The 25,939-nt window shown below is 49.6% G+C and overlaps 2 protein-coding genes and 1 pseudogene across 4 annotated transcripts in view; 1 reads left to right on the top strand and 2 right to left on the bottom strand.

The window, feature by feature from the left end:
• SLC22A14 (solute carrier family 22 member 14) overlaps window positions 1-1,691 on the bottom strand; it is a 37,845-nt gene extending 36,154 nt beyond the window's left edge. The window contains exon 1 of the mRNA XM_077992162.1: window positions 1,646-1,691. The gene's annotated coding sequence lies outside the window, so the exon portion shown is untranslated. The remainder of the gene's footprint in view (window positions 1-1,645) is intronic.
• A 7,012-nt stretch (window positions 1,692-8,703) lies between these two features.
• Window positions 8,704-21,046, bottom strand: SLC22A13 (solute carrier family 22 member 13). 3 transcript variants are annotated; one of them, XR_003727241.2, is made up of 11 exons: window positions 20,542-21,046; window positions 12,991-13,094; window positions 12,582-12,736; window positions 12,183-12,351; window positions 11,849-11,969; window positions 11,673-11,767; window positions 11,249-11,463; window positions 10,968-11,076; window positions 10,236-10,451; window positions 9,730-9,990; window positions 8,704-9,600 (listed from the first exon to the last, which is right to left on the bottom strand). XR_003727241.2 is itself a non-coding variant. In XM_077992163.1 (11 exons), the coding sequence occupies exons 1-11, from the start codon at window positions 20,917-20,919 to the stop codon at window positions 9,897-9,899; spliced, it is 1,557 nt and encodes a 518-aa protein (XP_077848289.1). In that variant the 5' UTR covers window positions 20,920-21,046; the 3' UTR covers window positions 8,704-9,896. The 3 variants fall into 3 exon arrangements, 2 of the variants coding, with proteins under 2 accessions (XP_077848289.1, XP_001087330.1); XM_077992163.1 differs by having other exon boundaries at window positions 8,704-9,990; window positions 20,542-20,786; window positions 20,886-21,046; XM_001087330.5 differs by having other exon boundaries at window positions 8,704-9,990.
• On the top strand, window positions 16,519-17,265 carry LOC144339117 (cell division control protein 42 homolog pseudogene; annotated as a pseudogene).
• Window positions 21,047-25,939: the final 4,893 nt, after the last annotated feature.

Below are 25,939 nucleotides of genomic sequence, written 5' to 3'. Positions count from 1 at the left end.
ATTTCCCTTGGCTAGCCCATTTGGTGTCTCACTGTATCTTGGAATGTGATTTAACTGCCAAAAGATGATTTCACATACATGCAACGTTTTCTTTTTGAAGTTTGGCCAAAGGGACAGCATTCCCATCTGGCAACAATTAGCAAACCTGAGCAGGGGCCCCTCCCTTAGACTGAGAGTTTGCTCTGTTTGTTGTTGTTGTTTGTTTGTTTTTGAAACAGAGTCTCACTCTGTCACCCAGGCTGGAATGTAGTGGTATGATCTCGGCTTACTGCACCCTCTGCTTCCTGGGTTCAAGCGATTCTCCTGCCTCAGCCTCCTGAGTAGCTGGTACTATAGGTGCACACCACCATGCCTGGCTAATTTTTGTATTTTTAGTAGAAAAGGGATTTCAGCCACTGCACCCGGCTTCCGCTACTTCTGATTTGTGCATGCAGGAGGCCCAGCAGGGTCCGGCACCATTTGCCCTTTTCACTTGTCTTTGCCTCCTGCCTGGCCCCTAGTTCGGGATCCCTTATCCCAGCAGAATTTGGGGTACATAAGAGGCAGGGAACACAGAGGGAGAGCATGCTCAGATGTGTGTGTGCTGGGAGGTCGGCGAGGCTGCATAAGCGCCCCCCAGAGGGATCTATGCCTAATCCTCAGAACTCATAAATATGTTTCCTTATATGGCAAGGGGGGGTTAAAGTTGCAAATGAAGTTAAGGTTACTACTTAGCTGACTTTAAAATAGATTATCCTGGATTGTCCGGGTAGGTCCTATTAATCCCAGGATCCTTAAATTCATAGGACCCAAAGAAGCGCAGCTTGATAAAGATTTGGGCAGCCGTCAGTGGCTTTGAAGATGCGAGGGGTCCCGGAGCCAAGGAATGCAGGAGGCTCTAGAAGCTGGAAAAGGCAAGGAAGGAAATGAACTCTGCCCTAGAGCCTCCGGAAAGGAAGGCAACCCTTCTGACACCTTGATCTTAGCCTGCTGAGGCCCATGTGTTCTTCTGACCCCCAAAACCATAAGGTAATAAGTCTCTGCTGTTTCAAGCCACTAAATGTGGGCATTTGTTATAGCAGCGATAGGAAACCAATACAGGATGCATGTGTGTAAGGCTGGAGACGGTGGAGGTGGATAAAGGAGACTTTCCAGGGAGGGAGGGAGGGAGGGAGGGAGGGAGGGAGGGAGAGAGCCTCCGCTCTCCTCTCAGAGATGTGGCTTCTGGACCAGAGCCATCTGTACCAGTCTCCCTCTGCAGGGACCACTTCAGCATCCCCCAGCGCCACCTGATACCCCAAGGCCCTGGAGCACTCCCTCCCTCTACCCTTCCCAAAGGTCCTCTGCCAGGTAGACGGACCCCAGGCAATTGGCTGTCAATGTGCCAGAGAGGTAACTGAGGCCTGGGAGAGGCATAGCCAGGAGCAGCACTCCAGCTGCCGCAGGAAATGGCCAGACGCCACACCTGAGAACTCACGCTTTCTGAGAGGGCAGCCCACTCCTTCCACAGACTCCCCACAGCCAAACAGGCCCAGGCAGGCTCCTGTCCACACCTGTGCTGAGAACGCGGCCGTACAATTGCCAGGTGCCACCATAATTTCCACCCTCCACACCCTCCCAGCCCTGCCTCCCTGGAGGCAGACCACAAGCCAAAGCCAGGGCCCACCTGACCACAATCCAGGCCCAGCCAGACCCTTGGAAGCAGAACCTTTGAGTTCCACTGGTGTCCAGGAAGTAGTGTCACAATGGGGTGGGGAGGTCCTTGGGGTGGGCTGGGAATGGTGAGGGGCAGCATTCTACTCCGGGGCACAACTGGCCGCAGCCTCCAGGGGCAAGGCAGGTCAGGAAAGCTGCCAAACGGCAACCCCCGTCCGCCCGTTCCTTTGTGCAGGCTGTTTCCTCCACATGAGGGCTCCATCTCCACTCACAGAAATTCTCCTGTCCTTGCAGATATCACTCATTTGTCAACTATCCTTCAAGCCTTCCTGAGCCCACAGCTGGAAACAGCTTGGCCCTACCCCACTCACCTCTGCTCTGTCTCTCTGTGACACTTCCCTACCAACCATCCTTGGTCAGAGCTGCTGGTATCTGACCCATCTCCCCCATAAACTAGAAGCCTCCTCTGCCAGATTGCAGGAACAGGGCTTCAAGCTTCATGCTTGGGGGAAGGGAGGCCAAAGTGGCAGGACAGGAAAATCAGCACAGGGCCTGGTACAAGGCAGACCATCCTTGTACCAGTACAGCATGTACTCAGGACCTCAGCAAAATTAGGGCATTGCTATGGTTTAATATTTGTCCTCTCCAAAACTCATGTTGAAGCTTCATCTCCAGTGTGGTAGTGTGTTGGGGCCTTTAAGATGTAATTGGGTCATGAGGGTAATCTGTTAATCCCTGAATCACCATTCACGGATTAATAGATTAATGGGTTAATGAGTTATGACAATGGGACTGGTGACTTTATAACAAGAGGAAGAAAGACAAGCTAGCTTGCTCAGTTCCCTCACCTGTGCCCCCTTGGGACTCCCCAACAGCAAGAAGGCCCTTACCAGATGTATCCCCTAAACCCTGGACTTCCCAGCCTCCAGAACTGTAAGAAATAAATTTCTTTTCTTTATAAATAACTCAGTTTCAAGTAGTCTATTATAAGCAACAGAAAATGGACTAACACAGACACTAAGACACAAAAAAAATTAAAAGAATTTCATATATTTGGAAAAAAACAATGAAGTATTAATCACAGGGAAGCCTACTTACAGCTATTTTGCAGTTTCCTGTGGCTCAACCTTCACTTGTTTGGGGGCAGGGCACTGCAATCTTATTGGTATCTGGGGCATCAGATCCTTCCGCTTTCACCAGACCTCCCTCGGGGTGTCTCAGTGGCTGGTCCGAGCCCCTCACCGCCCCCAGAGTTCCCCACTCTTGAGCAGCAGCACTCTGGGGGCCACAGGGACCAAGCAGACAGCACAGTGAGCACCCAGCAGCCATCAGTGAGACTGAAGAGCAGGGAGGGAGCACCCCTTTGTTTTGGTTTTTTTTGGTTACATAAAATCCCAGAACTCGGCTGGCATGGTGGCTCACGCCTGTAATCCCAGCAATTTGGGAGGCTGAGACAGACGGATCACCTGAGGTCGAGAGTTCAAGACCAGCCTGGCCAACATGGCAAAACCCCATCTCTACTGAAAATACAAAAATTAGCCAGGTGCAGTGGCGCACACCTGAAATCCCAGCTACTCAGGAAGCTGAGGCAGGAGAATTGCTTGAACCCAGGAGGTAGAAGTTGCAGTGAGCAGAGAATTGCACCACTGCACTCCAGCCTGGGTGACAGAGTGAGACTCCTTTTCAAAAAAAAAAAAAAAAAAGATCCCAGAACTCTCTGGCCTAATCTCTGGGTAGAGAAGAACTCCAGTAACAGCTGAGATGAATTTCCAATCAGCTCAGTGAGATGGAGGCTCATAGTCTAAAGAAACACTGTGTTTCTTGCAGATATGAGTTTACAGAACAAATATTCATACCAGCTACAAATGTTGATTGCCTTTGTTAAAAATTTAGGAGGTCATTTTTGTTTCCCTTGGTTATGGGTTGAGAAAACTAATAAATATGAGGGTCAAATTGTTTCTAGGCAAAAGGGACTTGCTGTTCAATGTGCTAGAAGCCAATATTATGACACTGGGTTTTTGAGAAAAGAAAAGCTTTTAATTATAGGTCGGCCGACACAGAGACAGGAGTGCAGCTTGAATCTGTCTCCCTGGGCTGGTGCTAAGGCAGCGTTTTTATTAGAAAAGGTGTCGGGATTCTGAGATTAGCAGGTGATTGGTGGAAGGAAAGAGGAGGCCTGGAAAGTCCTGGGGCATGTGCGGTTCTCTTCATGCCACCTCATAGATCACATGTGCAGGTACGGGGGGAGTGAGAATGAAACACGCAGTGGAAATTCAGGCTGTGATGTCAGCTAGCAGCTTCTGCACAGACTCTAGTTGGCCCCATTGGTTCCAACCTATTTTAGTTTTGTTTTACAAGTCGAGAGAGTTTCAGCGTCTCAGCAAGTTGTTTCTTTTCTTATCTGCCATCCTGCAAACTCAAGAATTTCTGTTAGTCACTGGTGTCTAACTGTTTGGGGCATAGGTTTGCTTTCACACACCTGGACTAAATGTTCAGGACTGATAGTCACCATTGCCCTAAACTTTGAGGAGCAAAATCAAGGAGATACACAACCAGGGTCCAGTGAAGCCACCATCTCTACCCCACAGAGCAAGGGCCAGCCCCAGGGAGGCCCCGGGCACCTGGGAAGCTGGCCTCTTCCTGGTTCCCAGACTAATAACTGTCAAGGCCTGTCCTGGCTCAGACCCCAGACACCTCTGTAGAAAAACGGCGTGGACCATCCATAGATGACACCAGTCCTGCTTCATCTGAAGACATCTGGGAGCAGGAAAACCCCAGAAGGAGCGATACTCTTTCATCTCCACAGAAACTTAAGAGGCAAAAGCAAATTCAGTTCAGAGGCTCCCCACCCACATGCCTGATCCCTAGTCTCCTTGCCTAAGGCAGAGAAAATGGAGAAGAGAGCTGAAGGAGGAAAAGGCCCGACCTTCAGCAGCAACTCCCAGCACTTATGGGGGTAGAGTTAATGGCCTTGCTCAGTGGCTTCACTGCCATCTCTGAGCAGCAGAAGGGCTGGTGAAGGAGTAGGTTAAAGATTTGGTGGTGGGAAGTTTGGGGAGCTGCCACAGGACGGCTTCTCCGATTTCCAAAAGAAGGAGAAGCGATCCGCTAAAAGGTGGGAGGATGGGAGGTGTGCAGAGTGGAGGGTAGAAATAGCCATGGGGGAGGGCTGGAAAACAAGTGGACTAGAAAGAGCTGGCAGGAGCGCTGGGCACTGTTAAAGACCCAGCTGAGGCTGGTGATCATTAATTCATAGCGGAACCGACTTGTCCAGCATGTGACTCTCTGTAGCAATGGCCAGCAGTCTGGGAGGCAGGGAAAGAAAAGGCAGATCATTGGGCTCATTTGCTGCTGTGACTTTGCTAGTTGGGCACAACCAAATGGTAAAAGGATTAAAGTGTAGAGTATTGGCAACAGAGGCAGAAATAATTGCCATCTCTCAATGGAAATTAAATGATGGCTTTTTAATTTTAAAAAGGGTCAACAGACCATAGGGGCCAATGAGGCTAAGGATGGTATCATGGAAAGAATGTTCATGTCCCTTTCGAATTTACCTATCAAAGCCCTACCCCTCAATATGATGGTATTTGGTGATGGGGCCATTGGCAGGTAAGTAAGATTGCATTAGGTCAGGAGGGTGGGACCCTCAGGATGGAATTAGCAGCCTCATAAATAGAGGATGAGATGTCAGATGTGACTGTGCACGCCTGAAGTCCCAGCTATTCAGGAGGCTAAGGCAGAGCCCAGGAGTTCTGGTCCAGCAGAGAGAAATTCTTTCTCCCTCCACGTGTGTGCACTGAGTAAAGGTCATGTGAGGCACAGAGAGACCAGGCCATATGAAGCCAGGGAGGAGGGAGAGGGCCCTCACCAGAACCTGACCATGCCGGCACCTGATCTTGGACTTCCAGCTTCCAGAATTGTGAAAAAAAAAATTAATTTCTGTTTTTCAGCCACCCAGTCAGTGGTATTTCATTATGGGGGGCCCGACTGACTAAGACAAATGAGCCAGAAGGATAGGGTGCTGGAGTCAGAGCATGAGAAGTCAGTTAGAGATTCATTCATCTATGCACTCATATGCCAGAAATTCTTGAGATTTTGGAGGTAGAGATGGATTTCCCTAAGCTGATGGCAGGGTTGGAGTGGAAAGGACAACTATGAGACAGGTAGCGGAGTTCTGGATGGATGAGGCTGTGATCTGGAGGCCAAGAGGTGGGAGCCAGGAAGAGAGACAGGTTTCCATGACAGGAGGTGTCACAAGTGGGAGGGGTAGTGGTTGAGAAGCTGTAATGGTGGGGAGCAGCCTCCCCATCACCCTCTCTCCTGTGTGAGAGAGGAAGAGGCAGGAGGTAGAGCACCTTCCAAGCAGTGCTGAGGACATGGGTGCCCCTGCCGGCGTTGGAGCCACTGTTCCAGTGACACAGGGTATCGCCTGTGGTGGAAGTGGCTGAGATGGGGGATAGGTCAGTGTTGCTGGAGTCAGTGGGGACTGTGTCAATGCAGAAGAGCAGCTGGCTGGGGAAGTGTGGGGGCATCTTAGACTTTAGAATTGAAGTAGAGAACGCAGATGCACAGTACAGTGGTCTTCATCTCAGAGGGCCCTGAAGGGGGTGGCCACTGGGCTGCTCTTGGGGAGAGCCAAGGGAGCCCCAGGGCCAAGCTCTTTACCCAGGACACAGGCAGCCAATCAAAGGGCTTTCCTCCAAACCTGCTCTCAGATCCAGCCACTCCCCGGTTCCACTGCCACCTGCCCACTTTGTCGTCAGAATGTTGTGAGGATAAAATAAGGTAATAAACGCTTGCTATTAATTAATTTTATCATTGTAATTATGTCCTGCCTGGTTCATCTGCTTCTACTTTCACCCTCCTCCAACACATTCTTCAGATAGAGAGTGATTTTTAAAATACAAATCTATGGCTGGGCACAGTGGCTCACACCTGGAATCCCAGTACTTTGGGAGGCCCAGGCAGGAGGATCCCTTGAGCCCAGGAGTTTCAGACACGCCTGGGCAACATAGCATCTCTGTCTCTAAGAAAAATTAAAAATTAAAAAACATACAAATCTTAATGGACTTGCTTAAAGAAAAAAGAAAAGCAGTGGCTTTATTGTCCTCAAAACAAAGTCCAAAATTAAGGCTATGGTCTCACAAGCCCCACCTGTGTCTGATTCCTCAAACTCCCAGGATTCCTTCCAGCTGCAGCACCTGCCCACTGCTGGTCATCACCTCAAAAGCTCTTCTGCACCCCCTGCCCACCTTCTCTTCACCTGGTCTCTGGTTCTGTTCTTAGATGCCTGTCCTCAGGGGGGCTTTTTGCCCCCATACACTGGGTCAGCTGCCTTGTTTAACACAACCATGTCCTCTCCTCTTCATGTATGGCACTTCTCCCAAAGTTCTGCAGAGCAGTTTGATGGCTACAGAAGAAGTGTGCATCTTTGGGTCCAGCATGCAGGGCACGGGATGTGGGATCTCCTTGGCAGATCGGTGGGCCCATGAACAGGTAAGCGAGTGAGCCACAGCCCAGGAGAGCATGAGCCAGGACCAAGCTTGAAGATAGCCTTGTTCTGTGTCTGGCAGTGAGCTGGGGGCTGTTGGGGTTTGGGTGCAGGTTGGCATGCCTCTCCTATCTTCCTTGAACTTGGGGGCAGATTGCTGGACCCCTGTGCCTTTTATCCTCAGCCAGAGCACATGAGATTAGAATTATCATGGATCCATGTAAAGAGAATTATGAAATCATCCATTCTAACATGGAAAGGCTGAGGCCCAGAGTAGGAGGGCTCCCGCCCACAAGGCCTGAAATCTGAGTCCTCCACCGACCCCACAAAGCTAACCATAGCACTGAGTAATGGGTCCACTGCTAGCAGGTCCCTCAGATCCGGGCTGTTCTGTGTTCTGTAACACCCTCTGGGGGATGGTGGTTCAATATGTGCCGGCCACTGCCTGGCCCAGTAAGGCCCCTTTTCTGTTGTGCTTCTCAGAGTACAGTCAAGATCAGGCTGCATATCTTCTCCTTTGGGGTCCCAGAGGCCTCAGCAGCCGACCTCTCATCAGTGACTGCTAAAGGACACTTACCCATTCATCAGAGCAAACCACAGGACACTTTTAAATACACACAGAAAAAAAAATCTTTCTCCCCAACCAACCATAATCCCCCCAAAAAGAAAAGAAAAAGTCTCCAGGGGCCAGGCGCAGTGGCTCATGCCTGTAATTCCAATACTTTGGGAGGCCGAGGTGGGCGGATCACGAGGTCAGGAGCCTGGCCAACATGGCGAAACCCCATCTCTACCAAAAATACAAAAATTAGCCAGACTTGGCCATTCCAATCTCTTCCTGGGGATGACAATCATTCCGTCTTGAAGGGAGCACGTGTCCACATCTTAAAGGGGGAAACTGCCTTTAGCTGGGAAACGGCCCTCTCCCCACTTCTATCTGGTTTTCCCCACCCCTTGGCAGTTTCAGCCTGGGAGACACATTGTGCCCAGAAAGATTTGCTAGTATTCCCCAAGAGGACACCATGAATGGGCACACAGTAGGAAGCTAAATAGAGCTTTTGTCCAGCGTTTCAAAGCTGAGAACCGTGAGTGAGAAATATCCACGTGTTTGGAAGAGAGGTGCTGGACACTTCCATGCTGGGTTTACAGGAAACTGGTCCGGCACCTACGCCCAACCCAGACCCAGCCATGTAGGAGAAGGTGAGCAAGCATGAGGGGCTGGGGCACCTGTGAGAAGAGAGACTGGATCCTTCTCCCTAGTGGGAGGTTAGCTGGGGCAAGGTGGGGGCAGTGGCCAGGCAAGCTCTTTTTCTACCATTTGGTGACACAATTATATATGGTGTTCTTGTGGGCTAAGGAGGTGCTGAGGAAGGCAGTCTGGCTTGAGGTCTCTTTATGGGCGCCCATCCAAGAAGGCCATCTTTTTTTTTTGAGACAGAGTCTCTTTCTGTTGCCCAGGCTGTAGTGCAATAGTGCAATTTCAGCTCACTACAAACTCTGCCTCCAAGGTTCAAGCGATTCTCCTGCCTCAGCCTCTTGAGTAGCTGGGATTACAGGCATGCACCACCACATCGGGCTAATTTTTGTATTTTTAGTAGAGACAGGGTTTTGCCATGCTGGCCAGGCTGGTCTCAAATTCCTGACCTGAGGTAATCTGCCCGCCTCAGACTCCCAAAGTGTGTGAACCACCACACCCAGCCAAGAAGGCCATCTTCTTCTAAGGTCGGGGCTTCCAGCTGTAGGAGAAGTTGTGGGAGCAATGCTGGGTGGGGCTGGAGAAGGGTCCCAAGAGGAGCTGGGAGTGCATTGGGAGCATATTGCTCATTCTAAGGAACAATACCAAGGCCTGAGAGGATCTCTGAGAAGCCCATGAAGATGCCCTGTGGAAAAGGCAGCTTTCAGAAGCCTGACAAAATGCACCAACTGGCATTAGCCAATGTGCACCACAAAGAACTGCAACCAGCAGCAGCTCGGTGAAAAGACCTCTGCCCTTTCCCTCACCCTGCATGGGCCCTGGAAGGTCCAGAAGCAGCTGAGCATGAGCAGGAGGAGGCGGGGTAAGGGGGGGAGCAGAACAAACCTCCTCTCCTTCCCCAAGCTGGTCCCTGAGCCACACATAGGTTAGGCATGAGCTGAGTGTGTGTGGGGGGGAGGGGGGTTGGGCGATCTTTGAAGTGAATCCACGGTAGAAATTTTGATTTAGGCTGAACTGAAATCTTCTCTCTGTACAACCCAGTGACCTATGGGGCCATACCTTAGCCAGAGGGATCTGATCCATCCCTTAGAAGGAACCATAACCTTCCCTTTTTCCACAGCCTTTCTATCCACCTGCCTGGGTAGAGTCCACAACTTCACATTTGTTTCCTCTCCCCTCCTGTCCCCACAACTTGGAAAGGGCTTACCTTGTGTTCTGTTCTGAGCATCACTGTGTTTTGAGGGCAGGGGACTCCAGATTGAGGAGATCAAGAGAGCCATACCTTGTGAAGATTGTTAGAGGACAAGTTAATCCCAAGACATACCCAAGATCCTAACCCAGACAGAGTATTGGGGGCTGGGCTCCAGAGATGAGAAACGCGAAGGAGGCCGAGAGGTCCTGTCCCAGATACCTCCGGGATTGGGCTCAGCAGGAGGTGACAGCCATGGGCCAGGTTGTGGTGTGCTGCCTCCATAAGCAAGGCTGGTCTTGCCCTGTGTCCCTGTGGGTCCTGGCCATATCCAAGGAGGTGTTTAGGCAGCTCCCTGATGCTGACAGTCCAGCTCTTAGAGACCTCAATCAGAAGTATGTACTGCTCACAAAGGTCACTCCTGGGCTGGAAGTTCTTCCTGTGGCTTCTGTTTCCTTCTCTGAGGGCACTGATTTGGGGGACCTAGAGGGAACAGAAGACTGTCATTGGCTGTCCAGGAATTGGTCCCATGACAGTGTCCCTCACCACCCCCCTTCTCAAGGTAAGGGGAATCTGAACTAAAGCCAGCCAGATGTCTGTGGTTCTGGAGGACCTCATATTAGCCTCTAGGTAACAGTGGACAAGTGATGAGGTGGAGGCCTGGGCATACAGTGTGCGTGGCCAATGTGAGACCCAGGTCGTGGTTTCAGAGCAAGCAAGCAGCTCACCATGGGTGAGGCCCCAGCTCCAGGTCCTGGAGGGTGTCTTTCAGGGCCTGGCCACGCGTCTCTGGCAGCAGGGTGCAGAGCAGGCCGGCCACAATGGGGAGGCTGCCGTAGATGAGCATGGGGAGGGCAGCGTGGTACTCTCCCAGCAGAATCACTAGTGGTGCGAGGATGCCCCCGATCCGTGAGAAGATGCCCACCAGCCCCATGCCTGTTTGCCTGGGAGAAGACCAGGGCAAGCTAAGTAGACCTGGGCCCAACTCTGGGCCTCAGCTTCACCCCAGTATATTTTCTCGGGAGAGCCCAGACCCCAAAGGTCTGCAGGGTCTCCAGCCTCACCCACCCCATTCAGCGCTCCTGCTCTCTGCTCCTGCCTCCAGCTCCTGCTCTCTGCCTGCTACACTCCTGCTCGTCTGTCAACTCTCAAGTCAGGAGGCTGTACATCCTTACCACCCTCCCACCTGAAGACATCCTTCTCTGGGGCCATTCATTCTTAGATGTGTCCCATATTCCTGTCCCGGCCGCCAGGGTGTGGCCTGCTTGCCTGTCTGTCCTCCATTATCCTGGGGACAGCTTGAGGGCTTGGTCTGGATTTCTAGTTGTCCTGGACCCTGCCCAGCACTGCTGCCCCAGAGCCAGCCCTGTCAGCTATTTGTGGAATGGGGTGAGGGCCGAGGAGGGACAGCCAAATCAGTCTCAGCAGCAGAGGAGCAGGAGTCACACTGCAGTTCTTACCGGAGGATGGTGGGGAAAAGCTCGGCAGAGTACACATAGGAGATGGTAAAGGCGGCAGCTGTGGCCATCTTCGCCACCACAGCCAGCACAGTGACCACCACAGGCAGATCTGGCAGAGGGTAGACAGTCCCATCACCTGGGCCCTGCCACCGGCCCCATCCACTGAAGCTCCCCACCCCTTCTGTACCCAAACCCCCGGGAAGCCTTTACTCCTGGAAGCGGAACAATGGCCACTGGTCTAGCCCCTGACAGCCGGCGGGTGAGGGGGAATGGGGTGGTACCTGCTGGGATGAAGATGATGATGATACACATAAAGCCACCCAAGACCAAGGTCCCCAACTGGCTCCACTTGCGGCCAAACCTCTGCATCATGAAGATGCTGGAACAGCGGGCAGGCACCTCAACGGCTCCAAAGATGAGCTGCGTCAGATAGATGTCCAGGCCAAAGTCCCCCACTTGGAGGCTCAGGCCGTAGTACCCCAGACTGTCCACAAACCTACAAGGTAATGAAGGGCTCTTGTCGCTGCTGGGCGACGAGACACCACCCAGAGGGAGAGCCTGCCTTGGTCAGCAGTCACAGCAGGGGACACTGGCACAGCCAGGGAGAGACCATCCCATCCAGACAGCCACCAGCCCACCTCTCTGACGACACACACCAAGGAGGCTGCAGCCCTGTGGTTCTGTCCTTGGGCTCTGGGCACTCACCAGACACAGAAGATAATCAGAGTCACCTTCCGGAGCTGGGGGTGTCTGAACAGATCCAGGGCATTCCCTGAGGGGCCTGTCTTCTCTGGGACCAGCTGGGAGGAAGAAGCAGAGTGAGAGGCCAGGCAGGAAGGTCCACGTGGGTCTGATTCTGGGCCTGGGCCTGCTGGAAGTACCTGGTTCATGAGCTCCGGAGAGAGTTTCCGCCTGTTGGCCGAGGCTGCCCTCTGAATCAGTTGTTTCGCCTCGTCCATCCTCCCATGGGTCAGGAGCCACCGTGCAGATTCTGGCAGAGCCCTGTGGGTCAGCAATAGCTATGACCTTGGGGCCTGGAGTCCTAGGGAGCTCTCTGGCTTGTTCCAGTGCAAACTGAACCCCACACCCAGCTGTAACAGGCTTCCTCTCCCAGACTCGCCTCTGACTGTCCCGTGAACGTGGGCGCTGCACTCCAATCCCACCACAACACAACTAACTTGGGGGGCACTTGCTCCTGGCATGTATTTTCCTCACCAGAAGTAGAAGAAGAGCAGTAAGCCAGGTGCAGTGCCAGTGATCTGAAGGAGCCTCCAGTTGCGGAAACCATAGGCGAGTCCCGCGAGCACCATCTGCCCGAGGGAGAAGGTGCACTGGGCCAGGACCACGGCCTGCGTCCTCCATGTGGGCCCCACCCACTCGGTCACTGTGGGAATGGAGAGGTTGAGACAGGGCTAATCCCTGCCATTCACTCCCCATTACTCCCAGGTGCCACCCTGTGGGGGCTGGGCCTCAGGGCCAACACAGGAAGCACCAGTGCGACCACTTCAGATGTGGGGTACCTGACAAGACCTCCACAGGCCATTTGGGGCCATGGCCCTCCCAGACCCCTGGGCCTCACCCTGTGACTGAAGGCTCCAAGGACCAGACACTCACGTAGGGTGACATTGCTGAAGGCAAATCCAGCGATGGCAGTAGCCACAGCAAAGCGCAGGGCCATGTAGAGCTCAAAGCTGGGCACAAAGGCTGTGACCAGGCCGATGAGGGTGAAGAGGAGGAGCTGCACCAGGATCGTGGCCTTGCGGCCAATCCTGAGGAAACAGGGCAGGTCCATGGGAAGTGTCCCTCCCGGAAGGCATCTGAGGAGAAGGCCGCAAGGGGGCCCAGCCCTGTCCTGGGGTCTCTTTGTGAGGGAGGAGACACGGCCCTTCCCTGAGCCCCGTTTGAGGGTAGGGGGAGGAGGGCCTTGCCCTAAAGGCCAGTGTGAGGGGCATAAGGGGGACTTGGGCCTGTGCCAGAGCTGACGAGCTTGCTAGGCAGGGAGTGGGCAGGGCAAGGTTCTTACCGGTCCCAGAGGGGCCCAAACATGAGGGTGCCAACAAGGAGCCCAGCCATGAACACTGACTGTGTGGTGTCCTTCAGATGCTTCCGATCACAAACCAGGTTGAACTGAAGGAGACACAGGCAGATGTGAGTCCAGGGGCTGCACGGAGGGCAAGCCCTACACCACCTGGCCCACTACAAACCCTTCAGCGAAGGAGCTCATGGTTCCCAAACTGTGTACTGAGGCATTCCGGGGCACCATGGTGAACTCACTGAGCATGGCAGGGCATTTCAGGTTTTAAAGGGAAATACAAGTTGACATCTCTCTGACATCACACAAACTACTAGCTCAGGATAGTTCACACTTTCAACGTGAGACCACGCTACTTTCCTTCCAATGACATCATATCTATGTGAAATCTGACATCATATCTATAGGAAAGTGCTTTTGGCAGTTTTTGTGAAAGCAAATGCCACAGAAAATCAATGTGGAAGAGAAAGTGAGGGCGGCAGTGTTCAAGGACTGAGAAGTTGTACAATGCCCAGTAAGTGCATACAGCCTATCAGTAAGTTATTGTGCTTAAGAATAAAATTAAAATATTTTTCCATCAACGTATGTGTTTATTCCAAAAAATAACTACTAAGTTGTTAGGACATAAACACTTGTTTGAACTTAATGGCTTAATACATATAGCTGTTAGGCATTTCTTTTGGCCTGGAGATGCCATGTAAAATTATTGACACACTAAAGATGCAAATTTTGGGACCCCGTGACAGACCATTAATTGGTGCTTCCTAACAAATGGGGCCGCTTCCCCATAGCCAGGGCACCCCTGGGACACACTTGGGCCTCTCCATGTTTTTCCACCTGGCTGCAAAATCCCCCTGAAATACCCACCATTAACAGGCAATCAGAATCCTAAGAAGCCCTCACACATGCCTTGAGGAAGGCGATTAGATCAGAGGAACACACGCACATACACATGCACACACAGAGGGAGGGAGGGAGTGAGAGAATGTGCAGGTGTGAGACAGAGAGACACAGAGAATGCTAATCCACCCAAGATCTATAGAGAGAATCTCACAGCCTAAGAAACCAAGAGGAGAAGATATTTAGGTCCATACCACTCTGTACGCATGTCTGCTGAATGTGCACTTGACTCACTTGACTGACCCCCATCCCGCTGGGTTGTGGGCCCCTCAGGGAGTCCCGCCATGCCTCTTGCACACAGCTCAGTTCCACACACAAATGTTTGTTGGGGAACCATCATGCGAGCTCTCCTCCAGCTTCCCAGCAGCAACCTCTAAGCGCTCACCCTGTGCTAGGTGCTTGCTAAATGCTTTACATGCATGATCTCACAGAATTCTAATAATAATCCTTCACTTATCATCTTCCTGAGAAAGGAAATGTTAAGCAGCTAACCCTCGGTCCCACAGCTGGATGGCAGCTGGTGGAGTTGAGACATCTCTCTTGCCCTAGACAGGGAATGAATCTGAGTAAAGGCTAAGAGGATGTCTGCTGAATGAATGAATAAATGAAGAAATAAACTAATGCCTACAGCTAGCTAATTAACCAATCACCATCAGTTAAATAACTTTTAGCAAGAAATTAACCAGTCCAGGAGTTACTGTTGTGCTCATACTTCTGTTCTCAAGGACAACTGTTAATTTTCAAGAACTTTCAACATGTATCAAGTGATGAACTGATCGTTCCTGGGAATGAAGTGGGGAAGGACAGGGGACTTGAAATTGTTGCTCCAGCCAGTTCTATCCTGTTTAGTTTTTGTCTAGCAGCCACAGATTGCCTTTTAGTAAGATGGCATTTAAAATAACTAGTAATAAAGGCCTACTGTTGCCAGGCTCAGGAGTCAGAATTGAGTGGCTTTGTGTGACCTTAACCCTGTTAGCCCATCTGTCTGTGTCTTGATTTCCCACTTACAAAATGTGAATAAAATATGCTACATAGTATGACCTGATACAGTGAAAGGAACTAACACTTGTAACATGGTTAGCTCAGTGGCTGTGTCACAGGAAGCTCTCAGCACCTGTTATCTAGGGTGAGGCTGTGCTCTGGCCTCTGTGCTCACAGAGCTCTCAGCTGGTGGCAGACAGCTCAGACACAAGGGGGTGAAGTGCTCTCTGGGCATGAGCGCCAAGCCACGGAGTCTTCTAAGGCTGGCACGCCTGGTCAACAGCCACCATTCACTACCTCTCTTCAGTTTATATACCTGCTATGGCATTAAATCCTCATTCTAACCCCATAATGGCTTATCACTCCCTTTGTGCAGCAGCAGAGGCTGAGGCTTGGAGAGGTGCCGAGATGTGTCCAAGCTCTCATGGTGTTATCATGTTGCAGGTGGTAGAGATGAAGAGGGCTCCAACTTGGGATGCCAGTCATCCTCCTCAGCCCTAACTCCCACAGTGGATGGTTCTGTCTGCAGTCTGCCATGGTGGTCTGCAGAATCCCACCCTCATTTCTTGGAGCCTCCCCAGCTTGGATCCCTCCCCTATTCTAAAACCTTCAACAGCTCCCTTTGGTCTCTAGGAGAAAGCCCAAATTCCTTAGCACTATATCTAAGGCCCTTGAAGAGCTAGCTGTTGCCTATTTCCCAGCCTCTTTTGCTATGTCAGCATTCCTAAATATGCCAGGCATTTTCAAGCCTCCAGAACCCAGAAATGGTTGTTCTCTCCGCTTCCCCTTCCCTCCTATTCCTACTTCTTTGGTCCCAGGACAGATCACATGATTGTTGCTATTCACTGATGGTCTTCCCACCTTCCCATTCCAAGATCCATGTAGACAGGGGAGTCATTTTTTTCTTCTCTTTTTTCTTTTCTTTTTTTTTTTTTTTGAGAAAGCATCTCCCCAGGCTGGAGTGCAGTGGCATGAATATGGCTCACTACCAGCTCAAACAATCGTCCCACTTCAGCCTCTGGAGTAGCTGAGACTATAGGTATGTGCCATCATGTCTGGCTGATTATTTTATTTTTTGTAGAGATGAGGTCTCACTATATTGCCCAGGCTGGTCTCGAAATCCTGGGCTCAAGTGATCCTCCTGCCTCAGCCTCCCAAAGTGTTGGGATTACAGGCACGAGCCACTACACTCAGCCCATTTTTTTTTCTTTTACCAAGGATGGACACGTAGGAAATGTAGGTTGAAAGGAGAAACATTCTGACCTTCAAGAGCACACAGCCTTCATGGAAATATACTTTTTTCTTTTCAAATTAGTATTGTTTGCATTTAAGTTTAAATATGAAGTCATCATTTATAATAAGGAAGCTTAGGTGTCAGAGAGAGTCCTCTGGGTCAATGGGCAGAACCTTCCTCATGGATGAAAACCAGAGATAGAAGATCTCACACCAAGCCGACTGCATTCTGGAACCAAGCTTGGGATTATCATGTGGTTCAGGGCACAAAGCGTACATTTCCTTGGGAGTCACAGTCTTTGGAAGAGTAGGGGTGAGGACAGCATGATAGGGTAGGGCAAGAGGCCCAAGGTCCACCACAATGCCAGCATTGTCTAGGAGAGAGGTCCTGAGTGCCGCCATGCCCCAGGGAAAGGCTGAGGTCAACATCGAGTTTGAAATATTTAAAGTAAATACAAAACTATTTCAGCAATGCAGATCATTAAGTGTGCTGTTGTGAGCAATGATGCCATTGGTAAAACAGATCTACCGATATCCTACATAACAAACAAATTTACATCTGAAAATATACCAACTATTTCTAACAACTATGCGTCATGGTTATGGTTGGTGGAGAGTCATATGCTCTTGGACTTTTTGACGCTTCTGGGCAAGAGGGTTATAAAAGATTACAATCGCTAAGTATCCACAAACAGATGTTTTTCTAGTCAGTTTTTCGGTGGTATCTCCATCCTCATTCAAAAATGTGAAAGAAAAGTGGATGCCTGTTCTAACTCACCACTGTCCAAAGATTCCTTTCTTGTCAAGACCCAAATTCATCTCACAGATGATCCCTCTACTCTTGTGAAACTTGCCAAGAACAAAAAATGGAAGCCTATCACTCCAGACTGGCCTCGGACTGGAAGGCTGTTGAGTACGTGGAGCATTCTGCACTCACAGAGAAGGGCCTAAAGAATGCAGTTAATCCAGCCTCCAGAGCCAAAGAAGAGCCTCAGGGGTGTGCTGCTATGAACAGCTCTCCTGAGCCCTTTCAGCTCAGCTTGTGTTGCCATCACAGTAAAAGCAAGGTTTAAGTCAAACTAAGGATTAAAAATTAGGGTGGGCATGGTGGCTCACACCTGTAATCCCAGCACTTTGCGAGGCTGAGGTGGGTGGATCACCTGAGGTCAGGAGTTCAAGACCACCCTGGCCAACATGGCAAAACCCCATCCCTACTAAAAATACAAAACTTAGCCGGGTGTGGTGGTGCATGCCTGTAATCCCAGCTACTTGGGAGGCTGAGGTAGGAGAATCACTTGAACCCAGGAGGCGGAGGTTGCAGTGAGCCCAGATTTCACCACTGCACTCCAGCCTGGGTGACAGAGCAAGATCCTGTCTCCAAAAAAAAAAAAAAAAAATTGAAGTTCATTCTCTGCAATAATGCCAAATGCCTAATCCTACCAACATATACTCTTGCAAGACAAGGCTCATGGGTATGGTTCCCCCTCCCCATTCCAATACTAGTTACTTAAGTCACTGTTTATTGTCAGAAAAGTGATCAGTGCTCGTTTGTTTTGTTGCTTCAAAAAATTTTTTGCTTGCATAAAAGCAAGGCATGTTTGTGATGACTCTCTAGCACACTAATGCCAATTGTCAAGCTGCTCCTTGGTTCCCCTCAATAGTAATGTGGGACCTCTTAGTGCTGTTTTTTTTTCTTGCTTTTGTTTGTTTGTTTGTTTTTTGCAGGTGTTTGTGTGTGAGGAGTTTATTTTTGAGTCTTTTAAAAAATTTATTCACCAGTGGACAGTCCTTAAGGGGAGGAGGACAGATTGATTCCACATTCCACCTCCTAGATCTAGTTTAGAAAACACATTCCCCACCTGCCTCGTTCCATAACACAGTCCTTTCTGAAAGCTGCCTTTTCTCTCCACCCTTGGGTGTTTGATGAAACTCACGAATGTGGGTAGAGTCTGTCTTGCCCTTCCTCATTTCTTGCACTATACATGTGACTGTGACTTTTGAGAAAATGTGCTATTTGCTGATTTATTTTTTGAAGTTAATTTCCAACTTCTTTCACTGATAAATGAAGGGAAGTATTGCACCTTTTGAAATACACTAAATGGAGTGAGTTCATAATCTGACAAAAGAGTCTTTCCTGTCATTCTCTCATAAGCTTAGCATAAATGTGCAGCTTAAGAGTGTGTGACATGGTGTTCCCAGAATGCAGCTGAAGACCCAGCATGTAGAAGAAATGTGAGGGTGATGGTATCTATAAGACAGATGTCTATGGAGTGATAACACACTCTTTCAAGTTATGCAGGCCTGCTTCATCGAGGAGCTGAGGTTGGAGAAGGAGTGGGGAGAACACTTAAGAACATGGGAACCAGTCAAGGGACTCCCCTTGTTTCTGTTTTGCATTTGAGGAACCTTCCAACAGAGAAAATGGAGGCTCTCTAGTTTACCAGATGTCATGAATGAAGGCTCTTCCTAAGTGTTAACAGGGATGTTATCGGCTTATTTTGGTTGCAGTTCCCAATTGCTAAAAATGTTTAGGTAACTTTTTTCCACCTTCTGCAAATCCTAATTATTACCTTAGCGTCAACTAATGCTTTCTCACATGATAATTCTTTGTGTATGCATTCTTTTCAGATGTGTCAAACAATAACCAAAGAAAAGAGGTCCCAAATCCTTGAAAACATCCATCTAATTCTATACTCCTGCCCCTCCACCCTGACCCCATTGCAGGCACACCCACTGCTCCCCAGACATCCTGCCTGCTTCCTGCTGCCAGGCCTTTTCTGTGCTATTCTTATTCTCTGCCTGCAAAGGCCTTCCCCTCTTCTCTAGCAACATTTTTCTAGTATCCTGGTGCCTAGTTCACACATATCACCTCCTTCAGAAAGTTGCCTCCCCATTCCTCCCAACCAGGAGGAAGCAAATTCTGGGCCTTAGAACCCACCCAGCCCTTTATTCCTCTGCAAGGGGCCCAGACCTTTCCTGACCACTAGAGAAATAAAGTACCTTTCCCCTCTGACTTCCCTGCACAGTTAATTCTCAGGGGGCTTTGGCTGAATACAGTTGCATGAACAGTCCAACATGGGGTGTGAACAAGGCCTAGAGTAGTCTGTGAGCAATCTGGAAGGTTTTCTGGGCTTTGAGAATGATGATATTTGGCCAGGTGGGCAGACAGTTTAACACATATAGGCATACCACAACACGTTAGGGCTGGTGAAGGCTGGGACTGGCCATGGATATGATGCTGGGGAGATGATGGAGAGGACAGTAAGCGTCAGAAGGGGCTAGGCGGACCAGTCCCAGAGCCCGGGAGCACGCATAGGCTCCCTAGAGCTCCCTGTGGGGTGGAGTGGGGTGGAGTGGGGGAGAGTCGGGAGAAGGACAGGCAGGACATATCCGCAGGCTATCAGGCTTCTGGGAGCAGCTTTATGGTCACATATTAAAAAGTGAAAGTTAAACTTTGGTTAACACATTGGTCTCTGAAAACCTCTAAAAATAAATACTTTTTCAGCCATGGGGTGGGGGAGAAGTGAATGTTTAATCCCAGATTTTCCACCATAAAGAAGATGAGAATTATATAGATCCCCTCAAGCACCCATGCCCCTCAGGTTTCTGGACTCTCTGTGCTGCCTCCCACTCCTGTGGGAATCTAGACAGCAGGTGTCTGGCATGACAGCCCCAGCTCCATGATCAATTCACTGCATTGCCCTGGCTAAGCCATCTCCTCATTCTGTGCCTCAGCCCCACCATCTGGGAAGCAACAGAGTGGGACTGGATGCTTTCAGAGGGCCCCTCCTGCTCAGAGGTGGCTAGGGTGGGAAGTTTTCTGCCTGCATCTCTCCTAAAAGAAGGAAGTTAGCAAGAATGAATGCTTAGTTATCCACAGGACAAGTCCTAGAGTCCTGGATGTTCTCCAGCGTCCCAAAGGCAGGCTGGCAGAGATCTAGAGAGAAAAACTGAATGGTGTGAAGCCCAGCAAGCAAGAAGGCAGTGAAACAGACAGGGAAAGTGATGGCATTAGAGAGTTAGGAAAACAGGAACGTAGGCAGACATGCAGGGACAGACTGAAAGACAAAGAGAACTGGACAGACAGATGAGAACACTGGGTAGAGAGAAAGGCACAAAGACGGGAAAACAGGAGATGACACTAACTGGGTAGATAGCCAGAGAGACAAGGAAAGAGAGGGACAACAAAAGGATGGGCAAAAATGGGCAGATGGGCAGACAGACTGGATAGAGAAGATGACAGGCAAATGGGTCAATAGGCAGAGGACAAAGAGGAAAATGAGATTGACAAAATGAAAAACATATGTGCCCATGGTTGACCATATGGGCATGGGGCAGATACAGAGCCAGTGACTGAGGGTAAAGAGTCAGGCACAAGACCCAACAGACCCACAACTGGTGGAGAGACCAGCAAAAGGAAAAGCCTACCTCATTCTTTAGGGATGGGAGCCTGTTCTCAGGATATTCCCAGCCCATATCACAAGGCTGCGTCTCATTGAAGTGGTGGCTGAGGATATCCTGCAGGCTGGCATTGGCAGCGGGTGGCCGGAACATGAGGCAGGGCTCTGGGTGGCCTGCAGTGTCCAGGGGCACGCTCAGTGCCAGCTGTTCAGCAGCACTCAGGTTGAAAGTGTGGTTCTTCACCCAGGCCACTGCACAGTGGTGGGGCTCATCTAGGACCATGAAGACATGGGCAAAAAAGTAGAAGGGAGACAGGAAGTTGAGAACACACAGCAGTATCAACAGTTGTATCTGGAAGCGACCAAAGTCACCTATTTCAGCCAGGACCTGGACAAATTGAGCCATGTCTGCCACTCACCACCTCCTCAGCCTGGGGATACTAGGGTAGCTCTGCAGCTTGGCTCTGGGAACTTGCTCCTCTGGGCAGTGGTGACAGCTGCATTAATGTTTAATCCAGCCTTGCCCTGCTCCACCTGTCACTCCTCAGCCCCCTAGGTGTGACCTGGGAAGGGTAGAGTATGATGAAAAAATAGTCCACATGGATGAAGCTGGAAACCATTATCCTCAGCAAATTAACACAGGAACAGAAAACCAAACACCACATGTTCTCACTCATAAGTGGGAGTTGAACAATGAGAACACATGGACACAGGGAGGGGAACATCACACACTGGGGCCTGTCGGGGGGTGGGAGACAAGGGGAGGGAGAGCATTAGGACAAATATCTAATGCATGTAGGGCTTAAAACCTAGATGACGGGTTGATGGGTGCAACAAACCACCATGGCACATGTATACCTATGTAACAAGCCTGCACGTTCAACACACGTATCCCAGAACTTAAATTAAAATTTAAAAAAATAGAAAAATAAATAGTCCACTCCAGCCCACACCACCTCTAATTGCAACATCCTAAACAATTCACACTCAACTCAAATGAAACAGGTAGATGGGTCAATCAATAGGCAGAGGTAAAACCACTACAGTAAAACGCTGACAGTAGTTGCAGCACTCGGACACAGAATTCCCTTCTAGGGACAGCCCACACTGGGCAGCATGGATAAGCAGGAGAGCAGCAAGCACCCAGCCTGCGGATAAACTTTGCCAGCAGCCCACTCTGGCCTCTTGATCCTGATGATTTTTCTCTCCTGTGGGTGTCTGGTATGTGGTGATATGCAATACCTGCCAATCCTAGGAGGCAGCATGCAGACCAGGAGCCCCACCAAAAGCACAAGTGCACTGCCTTTTCAACACCAAAGACAAACCAAGAATACAGAGCAATGACAGAGTTGCATTTTGAGCTCTGCTTTAATGAAGAAGGAAACCATTAACACAACTCTAAAGAGGAAAACAAATGCAAGTAGCCCAGCCTCCCTGAGCAATCTCAGTGACAATGAACACAGGACAAAGTATGTCTCCACCACAGCCCACACACACACCAGGTGCATACACATATACATGTCTGCTTGGGTATGCATAAGAAAGCATTTTCATGTTCTGAATTTTGAACTATTTTAAGGGATAAGCAGAGGAACACCACTGAAGGGAATGCAAGGAAGCAATGTTATGCAGGGCAGCCCTGGCCACAGCTGCTGGTAGCCTGTTAATCAGTCAGCCTGCAGTACAGGTCAAGACAGGGCAGACAGTGGAGGGCAGAAGCAAGGCCTGACATGCTGCTCAGGGAGCATGCTTTGCTCTTTGCCCCACCCCAAGCTCTCCCGCCAGGATCACCACTGTCCCCAGCTCTTTCTTCCTTCACTTAGCTTCCTTGAGTGTTCTTATTCTCAGCATTGTCTCTATTGAATAAACAGTTGCTACCAGTCGCCACTGCCTAGTCTGGTATTCCCCTTATGGGAAAGAACTGAGGTGGAGACAAGTCTTGTCCTCTGCCCTCATCATCTCCTCACTCCAGTCAGAAAAGGAATTTTTGCTTTGTTTGGCTCCAAGCAACCAAGGAAGCTAGAGCTAGGAGGTAGGAAACGGGAGCCCTGCCAGTGATTCACCCTGAGAATCTGTTCCTTCCTGGCTCTGGCCCTCAATTGCCCCATCTGGGTAAAGGATGGTCTCTAAAGATTCTTCCACTTCTTGGTGTACAGTTCTAAAGCAGAGAAAGAAAGAATGATTAGCAGACTCCTGACAAGAGTGAGGCCTGATCAAAGACCTCCCTAGAGTCAGTCTCCAGCTGAACTATGATCCCCAAACCTTGGAACTGAGGCACCGAATGTCACTGGTCTCACGTTACCTCTACGTTCCCCAAATCCTAATGTTTTGCTTTACTTCTTCCTCCCCTTAACTTTGTCCTCCCTTCCTCCCCACCATATCCTGTAAAGACTGCCAGACGCTCTCTGTAATGCTTCAAGGCCCATGACCAGGTATCCTCTTTGAAGCTGTCTTCCTCATTTTCCTCTTTGTACCTGCCTTCATTCAAGGCCACAGCTAAGACCAAAGAGGGGTGTAACAAGAGTTTTCTAACCAGCCGAGCAGTTTTAAGTGGAATGAATACACTCTCCATATGGGAAGTATCAGGAAGATCACTGGCAACCATGTCCAGGGAGCAGAGGCAGGTGTCCGTGTGTGGGGTAGAGGGAGAGGGAAGTATTCCTCAAAGATCCCCTACAGGGATGGACTAGATGATGTCTCAAATCTTTTCCAAATTTGCAATTTAATGATTCTATTAAATAAAAAGTTGTGGTAAGACTTCTGGTTTCTGGTCTGGCACATAAGGAGCTTAGAAGTTGCCACTCCTTTTTAACAAGTAAAATGTTGAACAAACTGAAAAATGAGTAACTCTTCTTAGATCTGTCAGTGAAGTGAAGTCACAAGCCAAAAGACTGCCCCAAAAGTTAGAGACACACAGGTGAATACAGAGAATTACAATTTAGGCCAGGCGCAGTGGCTCATACCTGCAATCCCAGGACTTTGTGAGGCTGAGCGGGTAAGATCACTTGAGGTCAGGAGCTCGAGATCAGCCTGGCCAACATGGGGAAACCCTGTCTCTACTAAAAATACAAAAATTAGCTGGGCATGGTGATGCATACCTGTAATCCCAGCTACTCAGGAGGCTGAGGTTCAAGACTTGCTTGAACCTGGGAGGCAGAGGTTGCTGTGAGCCAAGATCGCAACACTGCACTCCAGCCTGGGCAACAGACTGAGACTTCGTCTCAAAAAAAAAAGAATTACAATTTACTGGACCAGAAATCCACAAGAAACCTCTGCAGGAACCAGTACCAGGATAAGAAAACCTGAACTGTAACTGACAAATTGCTGGAGACGCAATGTAGATTACTTTGAGAGTTAAGAACTCCAGAGAAAGGCCTCCATATTTCTGTGGCTTTTACTTCCAAGAGCTCTATTGGGTTCACACAGTGAATATCAGAGAACAATTCTCTTATGCTTCCAGCAGGGAGAGGCAAGTAACCATTTGAAATAAGCCAGAGTGTTCTGTTTTGTTTTGTTTTTTTGAGAGAGAGTCTGGCACTGTCGCTCAGACTGGAGTACAATGGCGCAATCTCGTCTCACTGCAATCTCCGCCCACCGGGTTCAAGCGATTCTCCTGCCTCAGCCTCCCGAGTAGCTGGGATTGCAGGTCCCCGCCACCATGCCCGGCTAATTTTTTGTACACTCTCCATATGGGAAGTATCAGGAAGATCACTGGCAACCATGTCCAGGGAGCAGAGGGAGGTGTCCGTGTGTGGGGTGGAGGGAGAGGGAAGTATTATTCCTCAAAGATCCCCTGCAGGGATGGACTAGATGATGTCTTAAGTCTTTTTCAAATTTGCAATTTAAAGAGAGGGTAGGAGACTGAGAAGCACTTGTAACGTTCGCAGTGCAGAGACACAGGCTCACTAAAAGACCGAGACCTAACCACAGGACCATAGACTGCTTTCCCTCTCCCCACAATTTACCACATCATTAAAGGCCTATTTACTGGAATTCCCTTTACCCAGTACACATCATGTCTAGCTTTCAACAACAGATTACAAGGCATACTAAAAGGCAAAAACACCGTTTGAAGAGACAGAGCAGAGATCAGAACCAGACTTAAATCTAGCAGTGTTTTGGAGCAGTGTTTTGCCCTGTGACTTCACTTCTTTGACAGATCTAAGAAGAGTTATTCACGTTGGAATTACCAGACTGGGAATTTAAAGCAACTATGATTGACATGCTCTTAGGAAAAACTCAATTTTTCCTCTGCTCTCACACCAACAAAATAATTAAAAACGAAGGCTTCTGTGACCTCCAAATATGTGGGAATTTCTCCCCACCAGCTAGGAAGCAATCAATTCTGTAGCCAACACCAGCTGGGTTTCTTCCAACTCAATTCCAACACTATCTACTTGCAGATAGCATCAGACCCCACAGGTTGAGGGCTAGGTCTCCAAGACTGGTGTTCCCACTTTCAGACACCAGTCACAAGTCTGGGCCTCTGGAACTTCTGACAGACCCACTTAAGGTGGGGTTCCCCTGACACCTCTTTGGGTTAATTTGCTAGAGCAGCTCACAGAACTCAAGAAAATGCTTATGTTTACCAATTTATTATAAACAATATTTAAAAGGATAGAAATAAACAACTAGATGAAGAGATACATAGGGTAGGGTCTGAAAGAGTCCCAAGCACAGGAACTTCTGTCCCTGTGGAATTGGGGTGCACCACCCCCCCAGCATGTGGATTTTTTTTTAAGACAGGGTCTTGCTGTGTTGCCCAGGCTGGAGTGCAGTGCACAATCATAGTTCATTGCAGCTTCATACTCCTGGGCTCCAACGATCCTCCCACCTCTGCTTCCTGAGGTCACTGGGATTACAAGTGTGTGCTACTGCACCTAGCTTCCTGCACATGGATGAATTATCGTTCACCTTCCCTGTCACCCTCCATGTGTTCAGCTCCCTAGAAGCCCCCAGTCCTGTCCTCTTGGGCTTTTTTGTGGAGACTTCATTCAATAGGCATGATATGAACAGGAGCATGGACAACCATGTCAAAATGTGATTATACAAAAAGGGTATGATCTAAACCCAGCAAGCTCTGTCTGTTCAGATTCTTTTTGGCCACTCTGTGTAGCATTCCTTCCTCCAGGATATAGGGCAGGTCCCCCCTCTGGAATGAGGGCCTTTTATGACCCACAATCAGATTAGAGTCCTGCCTTGGGCAGAGAAAAGGAGACTGGAGAAGGTAAGAAAGAGAGATTGTGTTTACTGTAACAAGGGTTTATGGGAGTTATGGGCCAGGAACTATGGACAAAACATACACACACACACACACACACACACACACACACACACACACACACCCCAAAGATGCTAAGGGCTCTAATGGAAAGTAGACAGCATACAAGAACAGATGGGCAATGTAAGCAGAGAGATGAACATTC

Source organism: Macaca mulatta, chromosome 2 (assembly GCF_049350105.2).
Source record: "Macaca mulatta isolate MMU2019108-1 chromosome 2, T2T-MMU8v2.0, whole genome shotgun sequence".
In the NCBI taxonomy this organism is placed as follows: domain Eukaryota; kingdom Metazoa; phylum Chordata; class Mammalia; order Primates; family Cercopithecidae; genus Macaca; species Macaca mulatta.
This window is presented reverse-complemented; position numbering and strand designations above follow the sequence as displayed.

Coding starts and splice junctions, on each gene's coding strand:
- SLC22A13 (XM_001087330.5), bottom strand. CDS start 20,919: ATGGCTCAATTTGTCCAGGTCCTGGCTGAAATAGGTGACTTTGGTCGC. Junction 11,768..11,848: donor CTCCGGAGCTCATGAACCAG/GTACTTCCAGCA, acceptor TCTTCCTCCCAG/CTGGTCCCAGAGAAGACAGG. Junction 11,464..11,672: donor CTGATTATCTTCTGTGTCTG/GTGAGTGCCCAG, acceptor ATTACCTTGTAG/GTTTGTGGACAGTCTGGGGT.